Source organism: Phyllosticta capitalensis (assembly GCF_038381095.1).
Source record: "Phyllosticta capitalensis strain CBS 128856 chromosome Unknown BKA78scaffold_12, whole genome shotgun sequence".
Lineage (NCBI taxonomy): Eukaryota > Fungi > Ascomycota > Dothideomycetes > Botryosphaeriales > Phyllostictaceae > Phyllosticta > Phyllosticta capitalensis.
This window is the reverse complement of record NW_027117450.1, coordinates 741,448-765,966: the sequence shown is the minus strand read 5'-3', so window position 1 is coordinate 765,966 and position 24,519 is coordinate 741,448. Positions and strand designations below refer to the sequence as shown.

At 56.1% G+C, this 24,519-nt stretch overlaps 6 protein-coding genes across 6 annotated transcripts; 3 read left to right on the top strand and 3 right to left on the bottom strand.

The window, feature by feature from the left end:
• Nucleotides 1-1,969: 1,969 nt before the first annotated feature.
• BKA78DRAFT_258626 (uncharacterized protein) lies at nt 1,970-4,637 on the top strand (the record flags this gene model as incomplete). The annotated part of the gene is given in 3 exon segments (XM_066885298.1): nt 1,970-2,850; nt 2,862-3,864; nt 3,915-4,637. 3 exon segments carry the CDS (start codon nt 1,970-1,972, stop codon nt 4,635-4,637), a joined length of 2,607 nt encoding a protein of 868 aa, XP_066739188.1.
• A 148-nt stretch (nt 4,638-4,785) lies between these two features.
• BKA78DRAFT_51911 (uncharacterized protein) lies at nt 4,786-5,458 on the top strand. Its single transcript, XM_066893311.1, has one exon. It carries the CDS (start codon nt 4,933-4,935, stop codon nt 5,293-5,295), a length of 363 nt encoding a protein of 120 aa, XP_066739187.1. The 5' UTR covers nt 4,786-4,932; the 3' UTR covers nt 5,296-5,458.
• Nucleotides 5,459-7,204: 1,746 nt separating this feature from the next.
• BKA78DRAFT_333932 (glycosyl hydrolase family 92-domain-containing protein) lies at nt 7,205-10,118 on the bottom strand (the record flags this gene model as incomplete). Its single annotated transcript, XM_066890145.1, has 4 exons — nt 7,205-7,683; nt 7,785-8,670; nt 8,723-9,717; nt 9,785-10,118. 4 exons carry the CDS (start codon nt 10,116-10,118, stop codon nt 7,205-7,207), a joined length of 2,694 nt encoding a protein of 897 aa, XP_066739186.1.
• A 1,080-nt stretch (nt 10,119-11,198) lies between these two features.
• On the bottom strand, nt 11,199-16,506 carry BKA78DRAFT_357127 (uncharacterized protein; the record flags this gene model as incomplete). The annotated part of the gene is made up of 2 exons (XM_066892171.1): nt 11,199-11,792; nt 11,842-16,506. 2 exons carry the CDS (start codon nt 16,504-16,506, stop codon nt 11,199-11,201), a joined length of 5,259 nt encoding a protein of 1,752 aa, XP_066739185.1.
• A 2,769-nt stretch (nt 16,507-19,275) lies between these two features.
• On the top strand, nt 19,276-19,959 carry BKA78DRAFT_357126 (HAD-superfamily hydrolase; the record flags this gene model as incomplete). Its single annotated transcript, XM_066892170.1, has 1 exon — nt 19,276-19,959. The coding sequence occupies one exon, from the start codon at nt 19,276-19,278 to the stop codon at nt 19,957-19,959; it is 684 nt and encodes a 227-aa protein (XP_066739184.1).
• Nucleotides 19,960-21,357: 1,398 nt separating this feature from the next.
• BKA78DRAFT_51857 (uncharacterized protein) lies at nt 21,358-23,443 on the bottom strand. The gene is made up of 7 exons (XM_066893310.1): nt 23,318-23,443; nt 23,230-23,267; nt 23,093-23,179; nt 22,837-23,043; nt 22,324-22,612; nt 21,979-22,269; nt 21,358-21,884 (listed from the first exon to the last, which is right to left on the bottom strand). Exons 1-7 carry the CDS (start codon nt 23,361-23,363, stop codon nt 21,580-21,582), a joined length of 1,263 nt encoding a protein of 420 aa, XP_066739183.1. The 5' UTR covers nt 23,364-23,443; the 3' UTR covers nt 21,358-21,579.
• Between the last annotated feature and the right edge of the window lie 1,076 nt (nt 23,444-24,519).

Here is a 24,519-nt window from a genome sequence, read left to right as displayed (position 1 = left end):
CTCCAAACTGAGATCGAAAACATAGCCACAGTTCGCATTATTAACGTGTTTAAGTGGACAATAAAAACAGCGCATCTATACATGTAGAGAGCCGCAGCAGCAGCAGCAGCAGCAGCAGCCCACCTACAGATAGTCGACACAGCCAGCAAGCCAGCCAGCGAGCCAGCAAAACAGAGACAACGACGCGTAAGATACGTCGCCAAGGTCCCTTCGCCTCGCCTCACCTTGACTACCGCGTCCCCACAACCCAAGCACCGTGGCAGTAGTTCCGACAAACAGCGGCAACTCGAAACGCGACCCAGGAGCGGCGGCGGCGGAGCGAACGTGCACCACCGGGCAGACGTTACCATTTTATGCGATGGAAGGCCTGCGCAAGCGACCGTTGTGACTTGTGTCAACAGGGTCGGCCGGCCGGCCGGTCGATCTGACTGATTATGTCGATTATTGTTTTGGTTGGCATGGACTACAGCTCGGGAATAGCCAATCTAAAGTTCGAGAGGAGCAGTAGCAGTGTGAGGAGGGGAGGACGACTCGTTTGTGGAAGTGGATACGGAAACGGGAGCGTGCTCGGCCCGACTGGTACTGTACTGTTTGAGCGCTGTGCTTGGCTTTTTGGGGTGCAGGGCTGGGCGGCGGGCTCACGGCTGGAGGCCGACTGGTTGGTTGGTGGGCTCGACGGACGGGAATTATTTGGGCTGCGGCTGCGCTGCGCTTGTTGATTTTGGGGTGACAGGAAAGGGAAGTAGGTTTTTTTGAGGGTTTAAATGTATTTTTGAAAAGTGAGGGGTGCGTGGTGTTTAGATGATTGAATACGTAGATGTATGTAATTGTGCTTATAGTTGATTAGTAGGACTCTGTCTGGGTGTTGGATATTCATCAACGTGTTTGAGAGCAGCAGATGATGGACGAGGTCTTGAAGAGTATGGGAATCTGCAAAGATTAAGCAACTGGTGCAAAAAGTAATCGGTCTTGGCCAATTGCCAGTGATGGACCGTGTTACTATTCTGGGACCACCTCAGGCTGGTCAGGTCCATCGGCCGCGGCGCTCCACGGTGACGACCTTGAAGATGTAAAGAAGCCATGTTTTGGAGTGGTGCAGTCTTGGTTGCCCCTGTCGAGGGTGCACCGATGCGAGGCAAGCGAGCAGCGTGTTTCGAATGACCTTCTTGACGAACACCAAGCCAGCGCGGGTCTAGAGTGGGTGCGGTATGACGGCCTTCCTCCTGTATGGAGTCGACAGCGAGGGAGAGCGAGACTCTGCATTTCCAAGGCCCGAGCACTGAAGCACAGCCGCAGCGTCATTTCGGGCGGTCGATTCTCCGGCCCTTCAGCGTCTTTGTCATCGCCCCCCCCCAGCCCTGCCTACCTGCCTGCCAGCCTGCCAGCATCTACACCCTTTCATTTTCTCCTCTCCCACGTATACCCACCGCCCGTCTTAACATTCTCACTTTCTGCCGCTTGTCGTGATACCCCCTCGGACTTCTCCTTCTTTCCTACTCTCTTCTCCATAGCGCCAGTCGTCCCAACCTGCGCCCCCCCCGCTGTCCGCCTTCCGTTGCGCCCGCCGCTCCCGCGAACCGTCCATCAGCGCAATCAAATCATCACCTAGACGACTGGCCCCCTCCCCTACCAAGCCTCGCCAATACAATCCTCGACCCATGCCCGCTGCTTCATGACTTACCTGCTCATGTTGCAGTCTGGAGACATGCCGTCCTTTCTCGCCGATGACACCGACCGCACCGCATACTCCGCTTCCTCTTACACGGCGCCGCTGACTGAAAAGTCCCTCCACCTTACCAACGGCGACTCCAAGGCTCACCACCTCAATGGAGACTTCTTCCACCGCCCCGACCGAGTCTTGACCAACGGCACCTCTTCGACCAAGACTACATCCTCCTCGCTGCCAAGCGGGGGCCCTGTCGGCGACGTCAGGTCCTTCACCCTGCAAACCACAACATCAACCACCCCCATGGAGTCTGTCCGCACCGTCGCCCCCGAGAGCCCCGCCTTGGGGAGCCCGCTCGAGACTGCCGACTCCTCGGGCGGCAAGTTGACCCCTCGCGATGACGGTTACTTTGCTGCCGTGCAAAATGGCGTTACACAGGACGGCTGTCTGACAACACACGTCAAGCTGGAGCCAGCCGTAACAAGCGAATCCTTCCAAGCGACGAGGGTCGTCTCGTCACCTGCATCCTCGGGCATGCTCTCACCTACCGCTGCGTCAGACTCTGCACATCAACGCAAGACGTCGACCGCGACAAACACTTCGTACCAAACCGCTCCCGACGCGACCCTGCGCGTGCCAGCCACGACGCACAGGTTATCGTCGCCGCCTGCGCTTGGATACAACCCTCCCAGCTCGCCCTCGAGCAGCAACCCACCCGTCGCTCCTGGATTGCAGCATCGACATACGTTGGAAGTTCCCAAGGCCCAAGGTTACCGCTCCTCCAAAGACGCTCCCCGCACCTCGGACGACCAAGCCATCCTTGCGACGGGTCGCTTTTCTCCGAATACCCCCACTCGGAGACGAGGTTCCATGTCGCTGGTGAGACGAACGACGCGCTCCATGCAATCAGATGTGCATCTCGACGAGGTGCCGACTGATGAGGATGCCGCGCGCTGGGCGGAGCACATTCGGCAAAAGAGGGCCAGCAAGAGAAAGAGGAAAGAAGACGAGGATGACGACAGAGTTGTTGTCGGTACCAAGGTCGACCAGAACCACGTCAATTGGGTGACGGCGTACAACATGCTCACTGGAATCCGCTTCACCGTTTCCCGAACCCATGCAAAGATGGACAGGGAACTCACCGAAGCTGACTTTGTTGCTAAGCACAAGTTCTCTTTCGACATGTAAGCTCCAGCATGCCTACATTCGCCACAGATTTTGCTAAACGTATCGACAGTGCTGGTAACGAGCTCACGCCCTCTGCCAAGTACGACTTCAAATTCAAGGACTACGCGCCGTGGGTCTTTCGACATCTTCGCCAGACCTTCAAGATTGATCCCGCCGACTATCTCATGTCTCTGACCTCGAAATATATCCTTTCCGAACTTGGGTCACCCGGCAAGAGTGGCAGCTTTTTCTATTTTTCCCGGGACTACAAGTACATCATCAAGACCATTCATCACGCAGAGCACAAGTTCCTCCGAAGGATTCTCAAGGATTACTACGAGCACGTCAAGGATAACCCCAACACGCTTCTGTCCCAATTCTATGGTCTTCACCGCGTCAAGATACCCTATGGTCGCAAGATTCACTTTGTGGTCATGAACAACTTGTTCCCTCCGCACCGGGACATCCACAGGACTTTTGATCTCAAGGGCTCGACCATTGGCAGAGATTTCAGGGAGGAGGATTTGGAAAAGAATCCCCGTGCTACCTTGAAAGATTTGAACTGGTTGAGGAGAAACCTGCATCTGGAATTTGGACCAGTCAAGCGACAGGCCTTTATTGAGCAGATGGAAAAGGATGTCAAGTTGCTGCAGAAGCTCAAGATCATGGACTACTCGCTTCTTGTTGGAATCCACGACCTGGAAAGGGGCAACGAGGAGAACCTTCGCGACAAGACGCTGCAAGTTTTCCAGCCCGGGGGCGAAGATCCAGGCGAAAACACGCCGAACCCGCTCATGCGGACCCCTTCCAAACTGGAGAATGCACGCAAGGCCAAGGAACTCCGTCAAATGATCAAGAACCAGCGGCCAGTCCCCATGGATCAAACTACCAATAAGATGCCGGACGACGTCCAAGAGACGCGGAAGCACTTTTACTTTTACTCGGATGACGGGGGGTTCCAGGCGACGCACGAGGACAATGCGCCTGGAGAGGAGATTTACTATCTGGGCATCATAGATTGTTTGACTCACGTAAGCACCGCCGGAACCCAAAGACGCTGCCCATGCTAACGCCTTTACAGTATAGCTTCATCAAGCGGATGGAGCACTTTTTCAAGGGACTCACGGCCCAAGAGTCCCAGATTTCGGCCATTCCGCCAGAGAGGTACGGCGATCGGTTTGTCCGCTTCATCAGCGGCATCACCAAGACCCGCGAGCGCGCCGAGCAGGAGAAGAAGGAGCACCAGATTTTCGACGACCCACAGCTGCGGGGCGTGAACCTGCAGCATACCAAGACAGAGGAGGTCATTGAGAAGGCGGAGCGCGTAGCCGACCGTTCCGTCCGCCATGGCGCCAACGAGGAAAACGTCCCTGAACGCCGTATTCACCCAATCCGCAGCCCCTCTGCCGAGCGTGGCGAGCCGCACGGAAGCATTCTCCCCATTGTTGAGGAAGCTGGCGAGTCTGCGAGCGTGGGTGGCCGTAGCAACGGTGGTCGCAGCGCGGAAACTTCGCCGCGTCTGGGGCCCGCCGGTGGGTCCGTCAAGCCTCCGCCCACGCCTCCCAAGGACTCGAGGGATGAGGAAGCTGACGTGCGCCCGCCGACTCCGCCCAAGAACGACGGATACCGGCCGGCATCGCCCATCTCACCTCCCACTCCTCCCAAGGACGAGCGCGGCAGAGGCAAGGACAAGACGTTGCCGGTGCCGCCGACCTTTACCGAGACGTTTACTAGGAGTCCGTCGAGGGTGAAGGGCATGGAAATGGAAGAGGTTGGATTGAGGGTGGAAGCTCGGGTCAGCTGATTGGCGTGACAGCCATACCAGATTGAGCCTCGAGTAGCACACAAAAAAAGCATAAGCAAAAAGCGAAAAAAGCGCTATTGCAAGTAGTTTGTGGTGGTTGAAGGATACCCCATCTTCGAGTCTTATCGTTTTCCTTTGTGTTGGGTTTTTATCTTCGTTGTCCAGCGTCTGCTGCTTTTTATTTCATTTTGCTCTTGTTCTGCCGCTACTCGCCGCTGTTGTTGCCACTTTTTCGAGCAACCGGGGGCGAAACTAGCAGGCACAACTCGCTCTCTGCATTTTCTTTTCCTTTGTCATGGATTTTTCTTTGCCTCTCGTATTTCTCTCGTCATTCATGGATCTCTCAATCGTCTTCTTTGTTTGCCCGTCTTCGTTTTCTTTGCGTCGTCTCTCCATTGTTTTCTTGACGTGTGCGCGATTGGAACGGACTTTTTTGCATGGCCCGCTGTTGTCGTTGTCGTCGTCGTCGTCATCAATCACAATACCATCATCGTTTTTCCTTGTCATTTTTTCTCTCATGTTCATCTCCATTCCCATTACTCTCCCCACCTCTCCACACCCACCTCCCTCCATCAACAACAACAGCAAAGCGTGGCGTTCATGGCGTGTTTCGGCGGCTTGGGGACGGGTGTGCGCGCGGCAGCACGGGTGGGAGTAGCAAGGAAGAGAAACGAGGGAGCGCGCAAGTAGAGTGATAGGCGGGGTAGAAATCGTGCAATTTGCGAGCCAAGGGCGTCGCTGAGAGAGAGAGACCGTCCTCGTCGTTCACTGCACATGAGGCGCACACCCGCGTAGAAGTAGCGGAGAGCAAGCAGTGGCCGGGGAAGTGAAGGGGCAAGCAAGCAAGCAAGCAAGCAGCGCCTAACCCCCAACACTCTGTGCCGGGTCGAGTCGAGTCGAGCCGAGCACAACACCGTCGTCTGTAGTCATGGTGCCCGCACGCAACTGCTGCTGCATGTGCTGAATGGAGTGGAGATTTTGGCTTCAGTTTTCTTTTTTGTGTGTGAATCTGCCTTGGTTTCTTCTGTGAATTGGCTGTGTCTCGTGGTTTGTTTCCATCCACGTGTGTGATGATTTGATAAGCCAGCAGTAGTTGTTGCCTCTGTCTGCTCCGTCTTTTTTCCCTTCCCCCTCCCTATACCCCATAGTAGGTGACGACAGAAACTCTACTAAGTAGCGTCATTCATGGTCGTCGCGCACTCGGGTGCGAGCACTACGCTATAGTTTGCTCTTTGTAGAAATACTCTCGTCTTCATTTCATGCGTTCATGCAGACCACCAAGAAGCCAGCCGCCTGCCTCGGGCGCAGCGTTGGAATTGGCGATGGATTTCTTCCTTGTCACCCACCGTTCCCTCCTCCTCCTCCTCCTTCTCCTCTTGGAGGAGCTAGCTGACCGAGTACGTACCCCCTCAATCGAATCACTCATTCGGCATCTTACCCCCCCCCCCCTGCTGTACCAATGTAGGCTGCCTACTGTATCTTGTCATTTGGTGAAGGTACGAATGAACTTACACCTTACCCAGTGCCCCAGGGGGGAGGGGGGGGGGGGGGGGGGGGCGGCGACCCGGTGGGAGGAGGCGAGCTGAATTGAAATATAAAGCATACCAAAAACAAAACAGATTTTCCCACCACCGGCAAAACCGAGACAAGTTGCCGTCAGTCTGGCACCTCTAGAGACCCTAGTAGGGATGAGAGTGGACGGTGGTGAGATGTCGGTGCTTCTTGGTGGTGGCGTGTGGAAAGAGCAACAGGAGAGGTCGGTCAGTGGTGGTCAGGAGCGAAGTGCGTGCCTTCCCGACAGTACCGCCTCCAAGTCATGGTAGTTTGTTTGAATACTTAAGCAAGTAGGTTTCCAAGTCCTCGGCCACATTTGAGGAGGATAAAAGAGAGAGAAGAAGAAAAAAAAAAAGACCAAAAGCAACAAGCTGCAGCGAGGAGGAGACTCCAACACCGGTTGGTTGGTCATAAGCCGCGAGAGCTTCAATGTCAAGGGCAACCTGACTTTCCAATCGGGCCAAGTGGGGCCATAGCTCGTTGGAATTAGTACTTGCCAGAGCAAAATATAATCATCATACAATTTTCCATTGAGGTCAAGGCCTGAGCGCCTGGCACTCTTCAAGGCGGTTACGTTTCTGATGCCCGTTTTGGAGTCACTGAAATGGTTGGTTATCATGCATCGAAGGGTCGACTTGTCTGCTCTTGCGCCTCCTACGTAGGCACCCACCGATTGCGCGTATTGTGGAGCAGGACAGCAGGAAGCTTGAGGTGTGCTGCCGCAGCAATACGGTTCCACACAAAGGGGAAAACCTCCATCCCCAAACCGCGCGGCTAGGGAGTCTTCAAGCTTCGGAAGGCCAACTCAATGGGCCAGTGGCTTGAGTCTCTGAAAGAGGACGAAAGGGAGCTTTCAGACATCTGAGCGTCTTTAATGCCTTTGAAAGAGGCTCGTAGTTGATTGCAACATGGATTTCTTGCTCAAAAGGGGGCTCGGTTCAGTTCTTCAGTCGCCTAATTCGTAGTACACACAAAGCTTGCATTGCTCAATTGATCCTACTCACTCCTCATACCTACGCACCCCACGCGCTCAAACTCCACGGCCGCTCCCCGCCATCCCACCCCACCGGCTGCGTGCCCATCTCAAAGCTCAGCTCGCCGCCCTCGCCCAGCTCCTCATGGCTCAACCAGGCGCGATCGACGCTCCTCCCATTCAGCGTCACGCCCTGCACATACATGTTTGTCGGACTCAACCCCTTTGCCGTCACGCGCAGCGTCCTCTCCAGAGGCGTGCCGTAGAACAGGCGCACCGAGACGGCGGGGAAGCGCGGCGCGGACAGGAGGTACAGCGGCTGGCCGGCGACGGGGTAGAAGCCCAGCAGGTTCCAGATGAGCCAGGCGGGCAGCGCGCCGCTGTCGATGTTGCCCGGGTACCCGCTGCGCGAGGCGTCGTAGTAGGCGTCGACGATGAAGCGCGTTTGGTTGACGGTGAGGTGGTGAGATAGGGGCACGTAGGTGTAGAGGAAGGGCGTGAGGAAGGAGGGTTCGTTGCCTGTTGGGGAACGAGATGTCAGTCAATGGGCGGTCCAGTGAGGAAAGATCGGTAGGATTTCTGTCGTCCACATTCAGACAAGGAGAAGATCATGAGCTCACCTGGATTAAACAACGCACTGCCCGCGTCATTGTTCGCTCCAACGCTCGTCCCGAACCCGGGCAAGAACGACGCATCCAGCCTCTTGACAAACGCCTCGTCTCCGCCCATCAACTCGACAATCTTCGCCATGTCGTGCGGCGCCGCCGCGAAGCTCGTCTCCCACACCTTGGCCTCGTAGATGTCGCTTCCCCAGCCGCACTTGCCGCAGCTGCGCGGCTCGTAGTCGGTGAAGTTCCAGCTGCCGTCGGCGTTTCGCGCGCCCACGAAGCCGGTGAATTTGCCCACGCCATCGAGCGTCGTGTTGGCGCCGGGGTTCCACTGCTCTTGCCACCAGTCGGCGCGGGACCGGTAGCGCGAGACGTCCGAGGAGGAGCTGGAGGAGGGGAGTTGACCCAGAGCTTGCAGGCCCGTCGCGATGCTCCACACGGCAAAGTCGTTTTGCGGGTACTCGACGCCGCGGGAGAGGCTGCGCGTGTGGTTGCGCGTGAGGAAGCGCAGGCGCAGCTGTTCGTCCAGAGCGCCTCGGCCCTCCTTTGTTGCGCCGTCGAAAGCTACCGGGTCGACGTTGCGGGCTGGCAGCACGTCTGCGTCTTTGACTACGGCTGCGTATGCATCTGCCCAATCGGAATCTGAGAGTGACAGCTCGCCTCGGCCTCGTGTCCCGTTGGTTGGGTAGGAGAAGACAGACTTGACAAAGGCATCGGCTAGCACGATGTCGGCATGGGTTCCGCCTTGGACTCGCCCGTTCCAGTTGGCAGCGCGCCCGGCGGGGAGGTAACCCTCGTACTTGAAAATGTTGATAAGGCCTTTGACGATGCGCGAATAGGTCGATGTGTAGAGGATGTGGAATAGCGGAAGTGTCGCACGGTACGTGTCCCAGAGCGTCTGCGGGGCCGTCAGCTTTCACCCCCTTTTCGTGATGTTGTCTTCAACTCACATAGTGATCATCAAAATATGGCTTGCTTTCATCCGACTCCCACCACGGATTCTCGCCTGTCTTGTCCGTCGGCATCAGGCCCGTCTGATAGAGCGCAGAGTACAGCATCTTTTTCAGCGTCTCATTCTGGCTCTCCGGGGAACCATCGTCCTCGACAATCACTGAACCAAGCACACGCTCCTCCCACTCGTCCCGCGCCTCCGCAACCACGTCGTCAAAGCTCTTGCTCGCCGGTATCTCGCTGGCTACATACGAACACGCTTTCTCGGCCGACTCGTAAGAGATGCCCACTTTGGCCTCGAGCACAGTCTCGGCGCCCGGATCGGACGGCCTCCAGCTAAACAGCGCGCCCAAGCCCATGCCGGCGCCAGCATACGATTTGACGTCTGTGTATGACCGCACGACGGGCGCATCACTGGGAGGGATGGCCGGGTTATACGGCCAGCTCAGCGTACCGGCACCATCAACACGATCGCCAGCTCCTATGGCGGTATGCGCCGTAGTTGGCTCGAGGGACGACGCAGGAGGCACGCTGAAGTTACCGCAAAAGTGCAGCGTGTGGATGTCTGGCTGCGGCCAGCCACCCGTGTACGACGCGCTGCCAAAGTACGAGGGCTGCGAGGAGTCATCAGCGCGCACGTGGACGTCTCCGTGGAGGTACTTTTGCGAGTAGGACTGCGTGTCGCCGTCAAACGCTGGCAGGATATGGGTCAAATCGACGTAGGCATGGGCGTCATACGCGGCCGGACTTGCGTCGTTGGATAGCATAGGCATGCCAGAGCTGCTGTTGCCGGCGCCAGGATAGGTGTAGCGAATAAAGGCTGTGTGGTTGCTCGACGTGATTTCAATCTTGACGCCATTGAGCAGCACCGTCGTGAAGAGGCCGACAGTCGCCGTTTCCTGCTCCAGCGACCGGTTCTGCCAGTACGTCATGTTGTCACCCAAATTGACGCCCTCCAGCGGCCCGAAAAGCGGCATCTGCGAGACGAGCCCATCTGCAAACTAGTCAACACCATGCCACTCTACTCCAACAAAGATGATCTTTCAACACCACCAACTTACACGTGGGGTTGCCACCACTGCCGCTGACATGCGTCATACTAACAGCCGTGAGGTTTCCAATTGGGCTATACCCGGCATTGCAGTCATTCCCAATGCCGTCGGGCAGACCAACGTAGCTCGTGTCTATCCCCGCCTTGACCATGGCCCACGGTAGCGCCGCGCCGGGGAAAGAGTTGCCGCCTGCTATCGTCGAACCTGGTGTCGGGCCCACGGTGCCAATCAATGGGTCGACGAAGTCTGTTAGACGTGCTGCTGCTGCTTGCGATCCGCCAATGGCCCAGCTGTTGCTAAGGAGTAGCAGCAGCAGAGCGGCGGCGCTGCTATGTCTTTCCATGCTCTTTCTTAGCCTCATGATGACTCCTTGCGACGCGTCGACGATGCTGTCCGCAGAGAGAAAGCAGACAAAGTGGTGCTACTCCAATGGCAGAGAAGAGGGGATGTCAAAGTGCCCCAAGTAACGTGCCAGGGAAAAGAGAGAGTGAGGGCACGCGCGTGATGGGAAAAGGGCAAAAAAACTCTTTTCTATACTTCATGGCGTTCGGAAAAATCCTGCGCACAGGGTGGGACAAGAGATGGATGTAGCAACTTGGCGCGCTGCTTGCGCGCGGGTGGTTCCTGGTCTTGACTCGATCCATCGCATGTTGACCGGCGGCCCGCGCGTTGAGTGCGGGGGAATGCGATCCGAGAGCAACAAATGAAGAAGAGGGGAAGCACGAACTGGGGACGGGAGACCGTTGCCCGCCCGCTTAGATGGTTCGTATCGTTTTCCTCGCACGGAAAAGAATCCGAGCCCGAGTCATGTTGACTAAAAGGCGCGTTGGGTCCATCTCCGAGTCCGAGGTTAAGGTACTTGACGCGAGTAGTGGGTGTGGTGTTTTTGGCAGGTGGGGAGGGAGTCGACGACGACGAAGGTACCCCATACCCCAGAAACTCGCTAAACAGCAAAGCAAAACATCACAAGCACAAAATGCACATTAAGAGCCACAGGATATTTTGAACACCTCTCCATTACCGTCAAGCTACATATACCACAATAAAATACCTAGACAGCAAATGAGACAGCATACGCTAAACTACAACAAAGAAACCTAGGAAAACTGGCTTTTTGCAACAAATGCAAATCCCCAATACAATAGTCATGTCTTCATGCTGTCGTTCGTGAACTCGTACCATCAGAAACCAAGAAAACGAGCTTGCAACAAACGCTTTTCAGAAAGATGGGAAAGAGACAAGACGGAAAGAGAGAGAGGCAAACAGGAAAAGAGGAGGGAAAAACCATTGCATCTCACACCGACGCCTCACATTGTGGCTCTCCGACTTCCTCCCACAGAAGCCGCAGAGGCGATGCAGGCATGGGCGTGCTGCTCAAAGCTTCCCCACAAATCACCTACTCATCGTCTCCCCCAGGACGACCTTACTTGCCACCACCACCGAGGAGGCCACCGACGAGCGGGAGACCTGCGACGGGGTTGCCCTTCTTCTTGGTGTCCTTCTTCTTGCCGCCCAGCGCCTCAGCAATGCTGCCGAGACCAAGTCCGTTGAGCAGCTTGTTGATGCCCAGACCACCGAGCAGGCCGTTGACGAGACCGCCCAGTCCGAGACCGTTGAGCAGGCGGCCGACGAGTCCAAGAACACCCGACAGCAGCAAGCCGACAGCCGCGATGATTTGGAACAGCGGCTCCGTGAGAAGGGCCCAGAGAGGGTTCAGCTTCTTCTTGGCGTGGGGCATGTCGGCAATCTTCTTCTTCGCGTTGTCGATGCAGGTGACGACTGTCTGCGTGAGCTCCTTCAGGCAGTCGGCTAGGCGGTACTCTTCGGGAGTGGCCTCGCGTGTACCGGCACGGCCCTTTGCCTGGGCGGCGATGCGGCCATCGGGGTCGAGTCCACGGAGAGCACCGTTGCACTCTTGCAGGATGCGACCAGCTTCTTCAATGAGTGGCTTGACGTTCTCGACAAGCTGTTCTTCGTCGAGCTCGTCGCGAGGCGTCTTGTCCGCGGCTTCGATGTACTGGAAAAATGTCAGATGAGTTTGGGAATGGAGTGAACAATCGACTTACCTCGGTGATCTGCTTGCAGACTGGTTGCACTCTCTCGAGCGTCTGCTGGCAGATGTTGGCCATCTTGTCCGCCAACTCCGCGTCCTCCTTCTTCTTGCGCATCTCCTCGAGTTCCTCCTCAGTGGGACCCTCTTCTTCAGGCTCCTCTTCCTCTGGCTCCTCAACAATGTTCTCAATCAACGTCACCTCGCCAACCTTGTTGCCGTCATTGTCAACAACGTAGCCGTTGTCATCAATCTCGAGACCGACACAGTGGCCCAAGTCGCCAGCAGTGAGGCGGCCCATGATGTTTCCTTCCTCATCACGGACCTCTCCCTCCTTGTTGACGCGGCGTCCGGACATGGGGTTGACACGACGCTCCTTCTCCTCGGGCTCCCAACGCTCTGCCTTGCCGATCAGGTTGCCGTTCTTGTCGACGATTTCACCCTCTTCGTCGACCTTGTGGCCCAGAAGCTTCTTGAGGTCGCCTTCGACGACCCGTCCGACGATGGTACCGTCAGGGGTGACAACCAGGCCCTCCTTGGCGACCGTGATGTTGTCGAAGCCAGCGAATGGACCTTCAGGGGTGGTGTCGACTCCGTGAGCCAACTCGGCGCGACCGATGACGTTGCCGGCGTTGTCCCAAATTTGACCCTTTCCATCGACCTTGCGGCCAATCATTGCCTTCGGGTCCCCTTCAGCGACACGACCGATAATGGCACCGGCGGAGTCCACCACATTGCCAGCCTTGTTGACTGTGCAGCCAGCAAGAGCAGACAGGTCCTCGGGCTCCTCGGGCTCCTCCTCGGGCTCTTCCCAGCGTTCTGCGTGGCCCTTGACGTTGCCAAATTTGTCGATAATGTCACCGTCCTCATCGACAGCAAGGCCTATCAGACGCTTGGGGTCACCCTCAGTGAGTTCGCCCACAACGTTTCCATCTGCGTCTTCCACTTTGCCGCCCTCAACGACACGGAGACCCTCAAGACCGGAGAATGGTCCTTCAGGCTTGGCCACACGCTCGTTCTCGGGAATGAGTTCGCAACGTCCAACCACCTTGCCCGTGTCGCCGTGGATCTGGCCAAGTTCGTCGCAACGGCGGCCAGCGAGCTCGGCGATGTTGCCTTCGACCAGACGGCCAATCGGGATGCCGTTCTCATCAATGACGAAGCCCTGCTTGTTCAGGAGCTTGTTGTTGAGAATCGAAAGGTCTGGCTCCTCCTCGGGCTCTTCTTCCTCGAGCGGCTCCGCGTGACCCTTCACGTTGCCGTACTTGTCGATGATATCACCGTCCTCATCGACAGCGAGACCAATCAGGCGCTTCGGGTTGCCCTCTGTGATGTAGCCGACAATGTTGTCGTCTTCATCCGCAACCTTGCCATCTTCGACAACGCGGAGACCTTCAAGACCGGCGAATGGTCCCTCCGGGCGACGCTCGCGCTGGTCCTCAGGAATGAGTTCGACGCGACCGATCAACTTTCCAGAGTCGTTGAAAATTTCGCCGTTCTCGTTCAGTGGCCGACCAGCAACTTCCTTCACGTTGCCTTCGACGAGACGGGCAATGGGAGTACCCTCTTCGCCAATGACGTTTCCAGACTTGTTGACAGTCTTGCCAGCCAGGAACGAGAGGTCGACAGGCTCTTCTTCGGGCTCCGCTTCAGGTTCTTCCTCGTGCCAGCGCTCAGCATGGCCAATGACAGAACCCTTCTTGTCGATGATATCACCGTCCTCATCAACAGCCCGTCCTACAAGCTTTTTCGCGTCACCCTCAACAACGATGCCGACAGTGTTGCCGTTCTCGTCCTCAACCATGCCATCCTTGACAACAATGAGGCCTTCAAGTCCGGCGAAAGCACCTTCCTCTTCGCCTTCCTCGATCGGAACAGTCTGGGCGCGACCAATCACGTTGCCCTTGTTGTCCCAGAACTGGCCTTCAGCGTCGGCAGTGGCACCAAGCTTGGAGAGCTTCTTTGCATCACCCTCAACTAGCTCACCAACGGTGACACCGTCGTTGTTGATGATCTTTCCGGCCTTGTTGACTTTCAGGCCTTCGAGGACGGACAAGGGCGGGAGCTCGGGACCAGCTTCTTCAGCAGCTTCTTCAACACCATCTGCGGCCTCATCTGCGGCCTGCTCAGCTTCCTCAGTGGCCTGCTCAATGGGCTCGCCGTTCTCGTCTGCAAGCTGGGCGCCTTCGGGGATTTCTTCGTCTTCGCCAAGCTCTTGGGGCAGGACACGGACACGACCGATGATGTTTCCGTCCTTGTCCAAAACTTCTCCCTTGTCGTTGAGCTTCTTTCCGGCGCAGTCGGACAGTTCTCCCTGGACGAGCTCGCCAATGGCATCTCCATCCTCGTTCAGGACTTGACCCTTCTTGTTGACCTTGAGGCCATCAAGAATGTCGAGGTTGGGGATGATTTGCTTCGGGCCCTCGTCCAGCTCACCCAGACGCGAAAGCAGCTCTCGTGTCGCCTCCTGAGCAGCCTCACCAGGCACAATCTCGACGCGACCAATGACTTTGCCGTTGTCGAGAACCTCACCCTTGTCGTTGATGGTCTTGCCAGCAACCTTCTTCAGGTCACCCTGCACAAGCTCACCAATCTCCTCTCCTTCCTCATCCAGGACCTTGCCCTTCTTGTTGACTTTCAGGCCGTCCAAGATTCGGAGATCGAGGTTGACGGGGTGGAGGCGCTCCTGCAGAGCTTCGGCAGCACCATCAGCCAGCTCCACCTTGCCGAGAACATTGCCCTCTTCATCCACAACTTCTCCCTTGTCGTTGACTTGCAGGCCCTTGACCTTGTCGAGGTCGACACCAGACTGGACTTGGGCAAGGACGTTGCCCTCGTCATCGACAATCTCACCCTGAGAGTTGATTTCTTGACCCTCGAGGGCGGAGACACCAGGGAGATCGGGAACTTCATCTTGGACTTCAGACTTGGCCTTGGAAACTGCCTCGCCCGTCTCTTCAACACCTGACTTGGCGGTTTTGGCGGCGGTGGAAGGCGCGGTCCCGGCAGCAGACTTGGCCTTTTCGGTAGCGGCACCGATTGTCTTGCTGGTCTTGCTTGGTGCCTCCTCAACCTTGCTCTTTGCTTCTTCAGGAGCTTCGGTCTCGGGTGCGGCGTCCTGGAGTTGCTCGACTAGACCCTCTGCATCGGGATGAATCTCCGCGCGGCCGATCACGTTTCCATCATCGTCGAGGATCTCGCCCCTTTCGTTGACGGTACGGCCACGCAGTTCTTCAATGTCGCCCTCTGCAACGCGTCCGATGAAGTCACCCTCGTCGTTCAGGATGTCTCCGGCGTTGTTGACAGTGAGACCCTTGAGGATGGAAAGATCGGGACCGGCAGAGGCGGCGCGACGAGCCTCCTCGGCCTTCTTCTCTGCCTCGCGCCTCATCTTGTCGATCGTCTCGGGCAGAAGCTCGCAGCGGCCGACCAAGTCGCCATCATCGTCCAGAATTTCTCCGTCGTCGCCAATTGAGTAGCCTTGGAGGTCTTCAGCATCACCCTCAGCGAGCCGGCCAATCTGGTTGCCCTCCTTGTCCAGGATGCTTCCGTCTTCCTGAACTTCAAGACCCTTGAGGATGGAAAGGTCGGGTACCTCGGGGAGCTCCTGGCCCGAGGCTCCTTCAGCTGTATCCTTCAAGCCATCGACGGCGCCCTGTGCCTTTGAAGGGGCATCGCTCGTAGCCCCCTGAGCGGCGGACTTGGCGCCATCGACTGCATCTCCAGCTTGGCTCGTGGCCCCCTTAGCGGCAGACTTGGCACCCTCAACGGCATCGCCAGCCTTGCTAGGTGCCTGACTCGTGGCACCCTGAGCGGTATCCTTAACGCCATCAACCGCTCCTTGGGCTTCTTCAGGCACTTCGGCATCAGGCACGTCGGCATCAGGCACGTCGACATCTTCAGCCGTCTCCTTCGTGGCATCAACACCATCTTCAACACCCTCTTGAATGCCATCGGTGGCTTCTTGGGCTGGGGTTTCAACTTCCTCTGGCAGGTCCTGAGCTTTTTCTGGCAAGTCCTCGGCTGTGAATTTGACGTCTCCAGCCGTGTCTTCCGCGGTGCCCTTTGCTTCAGAAGCAGTAGACTGGGCATCGCTGGCGACTCCTTGAGCAGCCGCGGTGGGGTCCTTTGCCGCCTTGCCGGACTTGCCTGCGAGGCTCGAAGCGCGACCAGCGAGGTTCTTGGCTCCAGAGAGGACGCTGCCTCCCCTTTGCTTTGCACTCTCGCCCTGGCTGCCGGCCTTCTCCGACACGTTGGCAGAGTCATCGACTGACTCGGCAGTGTCCTCTGCGTCGTCACCGAGGTCACCCGCCTTCTCAGTCGCGTCGTCAGGGGTGTCGAGGTCTTCGGTTGGGTCGGCACCGCTCGTAACATCTTCAGCCTCCTGAAGAGGCTTGGGTTCCTGCTCCTTCAAGTCTCCAGTGGCTTCGGAGACCTTGCCGGTTGCTTCTTCACCCGCATCGCTCGCAGCTTGACTAGCCTGCTTGGGAGCATCTTCGGCGGTGCCCTTGAGGTCCTGGGTCTTTTCGGTGAGGTCGTCGGACGACTGGCCGAGTGGGAGATCCGGCTTGTCGTCAATCTTCTTCTCGCCGAGCTTGGGGGTACGCGCAGACTGGCCCTTGCGGCCGAGCTTGGTGGGAGTGCGGGGTGTCTCGGTCTTTCCGGCAGCGGGGGAAGGCATGTTGGTTGGTCGTAATTTTCGTGGAGTGGAACGTGAACTCGTAGAGGATATGGAGGATCGTCTCGTGGGGGAGGGAGGAAAGGAATACAATTCGTAGGTTTGGGGAGATTTTGGCATGCAATGGATGCAATGGTATAGTGGGAGGTTGGTGTGGGAGGATAGATGTCGACGCAACTAGCCAGGCCATGGAAAGGTTAAATGGTTGGTGGCATGGACGCGAAAAAGCCGTCAAGGCTATGACGTAGCCATGAGGAGGTATCCGGAGCAGCGTAGGTGTAGGCAAGCTCGTAGTATGCAGGGTAGCTCGCGCCTCAGTGATAGCGTCATTGGGAAACTTGTTTTGGACGCCAGGTTACGCAGAAGCGGGCGTTGAAGGCGAATGAGGAGGGCGTATTGCGTCAGACGGCGAGGATTCGACGGCCTGGCGCAGGAGGCCTGGGTGGTGGTAAGACGGAGCTGTGGCTGGGCAGCGACATGGTAACGAGTGACGAGTAGCAATCGACGATGGGCGGACGGGTAGCCAAGTGGAGCAGCGATCGGTAGAGCATGGCTCTAGCTGGCCGTGAGACAGACGGCGTCAAGACGCGTTGGAGTTGAGTCGAATTGTGCGTCTGGTCGCCCGCATGACATCGCTGTGGCGGACCAATGCTGCACAACAGCAGGTATCATCCCGGTCGCTGGGTGCATAAACCGGATTGGGAGCACCGCGTCAGAACAGAACTTCTTCCCGTAACCATTTGTGGTCTCCGTCTGTTTTTGTCCAAGCTCTTCTCAATGGGTGCTGATGCCGCTGTCATTTTTCAATTGCTGAGATGAATTTCGGATTGGCGTGTGGCTGAGGAGTGATGGTCGATGGAGGTTGTTCAGACTTGGAAAGAGAAGTTGGAACGGCGGGAGCCAAAGCGCCGGCCGCCACTGACGCCACAAACCGCTCTGTGCACCGGGACCTGCCACAACACCAACAACTCCAGTTCTCGCTCCCACATTCTACAAGACATCCATCCCATCCGCTCTCCCTCGAATTCATCCCTCGATGCAGATCGCTAGCGGCTACCCGCAGCGCCCATGCACTCTTCGAAACCTTCCAAGTCCACGACACGCCAAAACTTGACACGACCCTTTCCACCCGCCGTCAACTGACCGCCGCTCCATCGGCGTTTCCGTCCCCAGCTCGGAATCTGCCTCAACCATCCGCTGCATCTCGCCCGCTTCGTACTACTGCTTTGCTTTTCTTCCTCTCGTGAGCGACACTGTCGTGTCACCACCCGCTTTATCGGAAGCCAGGTCCAACTTCGCCCGCCGTCGATCACAGGAAACGGCAGCGCTAGTCGCTCCTCGTCAAAGCTGAAACCGGACATTTTGCTTCGTGCTTTTCTCCGCCCGTCAAACAATGCGTGTTCATTCGTCTTTGGGTATTTTTGCGTCCTAATCTGGTTTCTCTTTCATCTTTTGTGGGGATCTATATCCACCCGTACATCATCTGCCCTACGTCAAGATGCTGTGTGAACACCTCACCTCCAACTTATTCTCTACAGGATTTGGTCAATTGCATTCAGTCCCATCCGATTTAGACGTCACTACCACTTTCATCTATCGACTTGTCCAACGACGCGTCCTCGACTTCAAGTTACCTTTAAGTGGGTCAAAGACTACGTCCGTACGCCTACTCATCTCATGATCAATGCCGCCGTCTCCGCAATGACATCGTGCAAGCTCCAATGCAAGGACATGAGAGACCCGTCTTGGTCGACTCTACATCTCGACTCGCATCAGCCGTCTCCAACCCGGTGCCATCTGACATTCGACGGCTGCATCACCTGTCAAATCTGTCCAAACCATCTCGGCATGCCGCCTCAACTGCGGCTGGGAAGGATTCGGCCAGACTTGCTAACTTTGCCCCGAGTGACTAGGGGACGTCCATCGATTCGATCCGTTGCATCTGATTGTTTCCACGTCCACTTCGATCCACCAATCCCGTCAAATTTCAACAAACGTGCAACTGCCTAGTCTTGGAGAGTCGTCGTAGCGAGTCAGGTAGGCAACTAAAAGGGTAAGGCGTAGGAATGAGGCTCTGCGGTACGTCTACCCTGGGGATCCATGGCCTAAAATGGTGCACCAGAAAACCGGAATAAACTCTATTTACGAGCTCTTCTGATCCTTCTCGCCGGCGGAGGAACGCTCTTCTGTAGCGCTGCGTCGCAGACAGACTGCATTGCCAAGGTGGTGGGATTGGCTGACCATCTACCGAGTCAACCGGACAGACCCACCCAAGCACTCCATACCCCAGAATACCGCCAAGCGGCCTCGAACATGTACATTGTCTTCCAGAAAACGGAGTCATCAATGGCGACACAGCAGTCAGTCGCTTGGGCACTGCATCCTAAGCACCTTGATGACCTTATCACCAAATACGCGGATAACGGCGCCTCGGCAGCGAAGCCGATCGCAGGCGCCCGCACAACTACAACCTCAACTCCATTCCACTGTCGAATTGACGGAAAACTGCGGCGCAGAAAGACTATCACGAGCCGTTGCGGAACTCATTCAATATAGGTTGCGTTGTTAAATAGTCAGCATACTTTCCAATTTTTCGTCGCGTTGCGAATCCCCCACTTTCGATACCTTGTTGCTCTCTATCGAGCTCTACTTAAACAGCAGCCTCATTAAGCATTGCGCTCTCGCAACATTCATCTTCGCGGCGTGCAACCCAGTATCTTCAATTGCTGCTAGTCCAGAAGAAAGCGACACCAAAAGAACTCAACATTCACCATGGCGACCCCAAAAATCACCTTCGAGCCCAAATACATCACCTTTGACTGCTACGGCACGCTCATTGACTTCAACATGTCGCGCAAGGCACGCGAAGTCTACGGCCCACAACTCTCTCCCGACGTCCTCGAGCGCTTCGTGCACCTCTTCAGCGGCTACCGCGTCGACGAAGTCATGGGGCCCTACAAACCCTACCGCGACGTGATCCTCAACTCGCTGCGACGAACCTGCACGCGCATGTCCATCCCCTACGACGCGGCGCTGGCCGAGACCTTTTACGAGGCCATCCCATCCTGGGGCCCGCACCCCGACGTCCCCGCGGGCCTGTCGCGCCTGGCCAAAAAGTACAAATTGGTCATCCTGTCCAACGCGTCGGACGACCAGATCGGGCACAACGTCGACAAGCTGGGCGCGCCGTTCCACGCCGTCTTCACGGCGCAGCAGGCGCAGAGCTACAAGCCGCGCATGCAGGGCTTCGAGTACATGTTTGAGCAGCTGGGCTGCCAGCCCGAGGACGTGCTGCATGTCAGCAGTAGTCTGCGGTATGATTTGATGACGGCGGAGGCTATGGGCATTAAGCACAAGGTCTTTGTCGCGGGGAGGAAGCATGAACCCCCGACTCCGGAGTACAATTATTACGAGGTGCAGGATATTGGGCATTTGGCCGACTTGCTGGGCTTGTAGGTGCGGAAGGAGATTTGAAGGCAGCGTAAATGGACGGCAGAATTTTGGCTGCCGAGGATTTTGGATCGTACATAGTAGGAGCACTTGCTCATTATTCTTTTCTTCCTCACTCTTCCTCAATTCAAGCTCGCTGTTCCTAGCAAAACGAATTGGCATGACTTGCTCCGGTTGGCTGGTCGTCTTTGGCCTCAGCACTTGAACACCATCATCAGTGGCCTATTCACATTCGTCTGCCATTGCCATGTTTGAGGCTGCGCAAGACTGAGCCTCTCGCTCCCTTTGTATGGTGGAAGTTGATGGCGGCCCTGCCGTCGTTATGTGCTTTTCACGGGAATGATGACATTCCTGATAGTGACAAGCATGATGCAAAATAGGGAGAATTTCCAACAGACAATGCGGGGAAGAAGATGTCCAAAAGAGTCAAGCTGGTGTGTTGCAACCTTTCAAAAATAAAGGATGACTCACTCACTCACTCAGCGGAAAAGGACGAAACAACAAAACAGCAAAAAATGATACTTAACCCGAAGGTTAGTAAATCAACCAGCCCCGGCAACTTCTTCGCCAGTTGGGATTCTACTACTACTCAGCTATTATGAAAGTTGCTGCGGATTCCAGGAATTATAAAGGTCGATTTGTGGGTCAAGGTGGCTTTTGCTGCCATTTTGTGACGGTTTGCGGGCTGGTTGCCAGGTTGTAGTGGGCTGCTGCCTCGTCCTGTTGAGTTTTGCCACATCATGGATTTTGGCGGGCAATGGCACAGAGGCAGAGATGAGGACGTTTGGGTGCAACGTGTGGTGCTTTTGGCCAACTTCAAACGTCCATGCGAACTGAATTTTGGCCGGAAATGGCCCGGACGTAAGGACACGCAGGCAAGAGGTGGGTGGGTAGGGGAAAGAGCCAACATGGTCCGAACAGGTAAGGGGTTTTACAACTTCAAACGTCTATCTATAGGATTTTGACCGGAGGTACCTGCCTTGGACATGAGCACATGGTCAGGATGTGGCTGTGGTGGAGGGAAAGAGCCAACATGGCCTAAGAGGCTTGTGGGGGTTCTATAATTTCAAATTGTCTATGAGATTGAATTGACCGCATGTACACCGGCAGGGAGCGGGAAATGCCCAAAAGAGTCCAACGGACGAGTGAGGCAGGTAGGTGGTGGTTCAATAGAAGTGGGAGGTGCTTGCTCACCCCAAGCAACCGTTTAGACGGGCGAAAGCTGTCCGGATAGGAACTTGGGTAGGAGGACGTGCAAGAGATAGGTTCCCAGGTGCGGAAAATGTTGGTTCACCACATGGCTTTTTGCTTGTTGTGGAAAGGGCATGCTTCGGAGCTGGGGAAGAGAACAGCGGTGTAAGAGACAGGGAGCATTCATACACACTGAATGTTCGAAAAGGTCAACCGAGAGGAACCAGACTGAATGGAATATCTAATGCAGCGCATTCATCAATGGAAGACGAGTACTTAAAATACAGGCGGCGGAACGACTCATCGGAAAATATGCAGAAGCCGTGCGTACTAACCCATACGAAATCAACACAAGCAGTCACAGCCAACTCCAACAATCTTGGGAAAACGGGAAGAATAGCTGCGAAATCGAAAAATCAGGCTCGTCTCAAAGAATCACGACGCCGCAATCTTGACCTGCTCCTTCATGCGCCGCGTGGCTTGCTCGACCTCCTCTTCCGGCACGGCTTGCTGGACACTGTACTTGACGATGAAGCTCTCCATCAGGCGATCCCAATTGTGGACGTCGAGCGAGTTTTGGAGATTGCTCAGGACCACCTCGTTGCCGCGCGCCACGACTTCCTTCTCGTAGCACTTGATGGCGTCCGCCAAGGAGGACGGAGTCAGCGAGGGCAAGGCGTTGATTTGCTGGAGGAGCTGCGCGCAGTCTAGGATTGCGTTGTTGAGGCCTTGACCGCGGTCTGTGGGTAATGAGCGAATTGGTTTCACGGAGATGAGCGAGGAGATGGTCTAATTGGAGGAAATGAGAAGGGACAGGACGAGACGAGTACTTACGGGGCGTCATCGGATGCACAGCATCACCGGCAAGCGTGACTTTGCCATGAGCCGGATGGCCGTCCCACGGCTGTGAAGGCCAATACGGCAGGTAGTTTGCCCAGGCGGGCTCGTCCTCGCTCACTGCGCGCGTGATGCTGCGGAATTTGTCGTCAAAGTTCTCGGCGCGCTGCTTCAGCGTGCGCATGATGTCGCTGCTGTTGTTGAAATTGAGCGGGCCCGTCTGCCGCCAACTCATGATGAAGTTAAAGGTCCAATCTTCTGGGTCTGGCTTGGAGTAGGCATCGTGCGCTGAGGGTTGATCAGTTGAGATTTTGAGAGGAGAGGGGTGGCAGGGAGACTAACTGCAGAACCAAAGCATGTCCCCATCGGGATGCCACGCCGTCAAGATGCGTTCGTGCAGATTTTGCAGCTCACGTATTTTGTCGACCGGAAGTTTGACTATCGCGCTTGCCATGACAATGTCGGAGTAGTATAGCTTGCTCTTCTCGGGCCCAAGAAGATATTCTCGAGTCGGCGAGTGCGCTCCCTCTGCCCCTATGAGCAACGTCGCCGTGTGCTGCGTTCCGTCCGCAAATGTCGCCGTGACTCCGGGCCCGGATGTTGCGTCGATGTTGACGAGCTTCTTGTTGTACTGCGTGGCGGTTGGCATGTCATCTTCTCTCAAAGTGGATAGCAAGAGAAATCAACTCCAAGGCAGGTCTGCAATGCTCCCTGTGCCTTTCCTTCTGAAACTTCGAATACCCAACTCCTTTGTACCTTGGGCAATTGATTGCTCTCTGTGTGCTCCAGATTTTGAACCAAGCCTCGGAGTGACTTTTCTCTTGCTCGCCATTATGCTCCTCTTTAGTTGCTCACCTGCACATCGATTCCGTGGCCCATGACGCGGGCAAACTCTCTTCGGCGCAATCGCATGTAGTGAGGCGTGGGGATTTTCTTGATGACATCTCCAGTCTTGCCATTGTAAAAGGTAATGGTCGCGTCGGCTGACCGCGGGATTTTGTCCACTCCAGCTGTGATGATTTTTTCTTGTACCTCCTCGGAGAGGCAAAGGTCGAGCGGAGTCTACTGCCGTCAGAGGAATTATACGAATGACCCAAGGGCGTTCCCATACCTGAGCCCAGTAGATGCCAAAATTCCAGTCGCGCGGTCGTGAGTCCAAGTCGGGGTCTCGCTCGAACACTGTGCATTTGATGCCGGCCTGGAAAATTCGTCAAGGTTTGTTTGTTGTGCTACAGCTGCTCGTCCTACCTTTTTCAGCCCCTGAGCTATTAGTCGCCCCCCGGAGCCTGGTCAACTTCATCAGCAGTATTCGGGTTCGAGTGAAAGCTGCCACAACCTGCTCCGATAATCATGACACTAACGTCATCGCTAATGCTTCCCATTTCGAACGCTTTCACTTGTCGCGACTCGATATAAGTGGGAAAAGAAATTTGGGCGAAAAGACGTGTTGGATGAAAATATCTCTACAACTTTTTTTCGACAAAGTAAGGCGGGGAACCATGCAGATATGTCGTTGACATGCGTTTCTCGCCACTCTTTCAATCAACGCACGATCGCTGCCTGCACACTACCGTACGGACTAGTCGTCCTCTCTACTCCGTAGCACCAGTAGGCGAGGCGGCACAACGGAAACGCGGCCGGAGAGATGGTGCGCGGGCTATCGCGGGATCCGCGGCTGCAGCTCTTCCCGTTCCCTCGCGCCATGCTCTCTAAGCACGCCGGTGCTGTCGCACACTGCAGACTGGTGGTGTTGATGGCTCTCGGGGACTCGGGCTCGGAGAAGACGTCTCGCTTGCATTCCCCTTTCTGGGCCCCCACAGTTTGTCCCGGATCTTATCCCTCATAGGGCTGGGTCAGATGCTACTCTTACTCGTCGCCGTCCCCGTCCCCGTCAGGCGGCGAATGGCAGGCAGCTCTTTCTATTTTTCGATTTGTGGAGTCGACTGAGCCTCGTTCATGGAGGCCTCGTGTGCTATTGCTGTAGAGTCTTGGGAGTCGAGGTGCAGGTTCCTGCGGCCATTCTTCCACAGCATCAAGACAGGAGAGCCGGAGACTTTGCGACGAGTAATCACAGAAGCTGATCAGAGGGGTCAAGTTTGTCGTTCTCCCTCCCGTGCCGTCCCCTTTTCAGTCACGTGTTTGGGATAAATGCTATTCCGCGCCGAGCCCTGCAAGCCTTTGCGTCAGGCCGAGACGTCAGGATGCCTTGCCAACTTTTCATTCTTTGTCCCCCATCACCGCCTCTTGCCACAACCACGTATAGAGAGACGAATCAATAATGGCTGTGAAGTGGAAAACCAAGGTGAGGACAAGCCCAGAGACGCTGATCCACACGCCTTTGGTAAGTCAGCCTCAGCCTTGATGCTGTGGCAGGTGAGTCCTTTGGGAGCCAACAAGTCTCTCATTGGCCACGGCGTTATTGATGTCTCATCATCATAAACGAACGAGATGTTTTCTGGCACCGACTGTGGCCGTGAGGCCTTGACACTGCCACGAGCGTCATTGCGCGTCCCGCCACGGACCATGCGAGGCGCCTTC

Coding starts and splice junctions, on each gene's coding strand:
- BKA78DRAFT_51857 (XM_066893310.1), bottom strand. CDS start 23,363: ATGGGAAGCATTAGCGATGACGTTAGTGTCATGATTATCGGAGCAG. Junction 23,180..23,229: donor TAGCTCAGGGGCTGAAAAAG/GTAGGACGAGCA, acceptor CGAATTTTCCAG/GCCGGCATCAAATGCACAGT. Junction 22,270..22,323: donor GGACATGCTTTGGTTCTGCA/GTTAGTCTCCCT, acceptor ATCAACCCTCAG/CGCACGATGCCTACTCCAAG.
- BKA78DRAFT_51911 (XM_066893311.1), top strand. CDS start 4,933: ATGGATTTTTCTTTGCCTCTCGTATTTCTCTCGTCATTCATGGATCTC.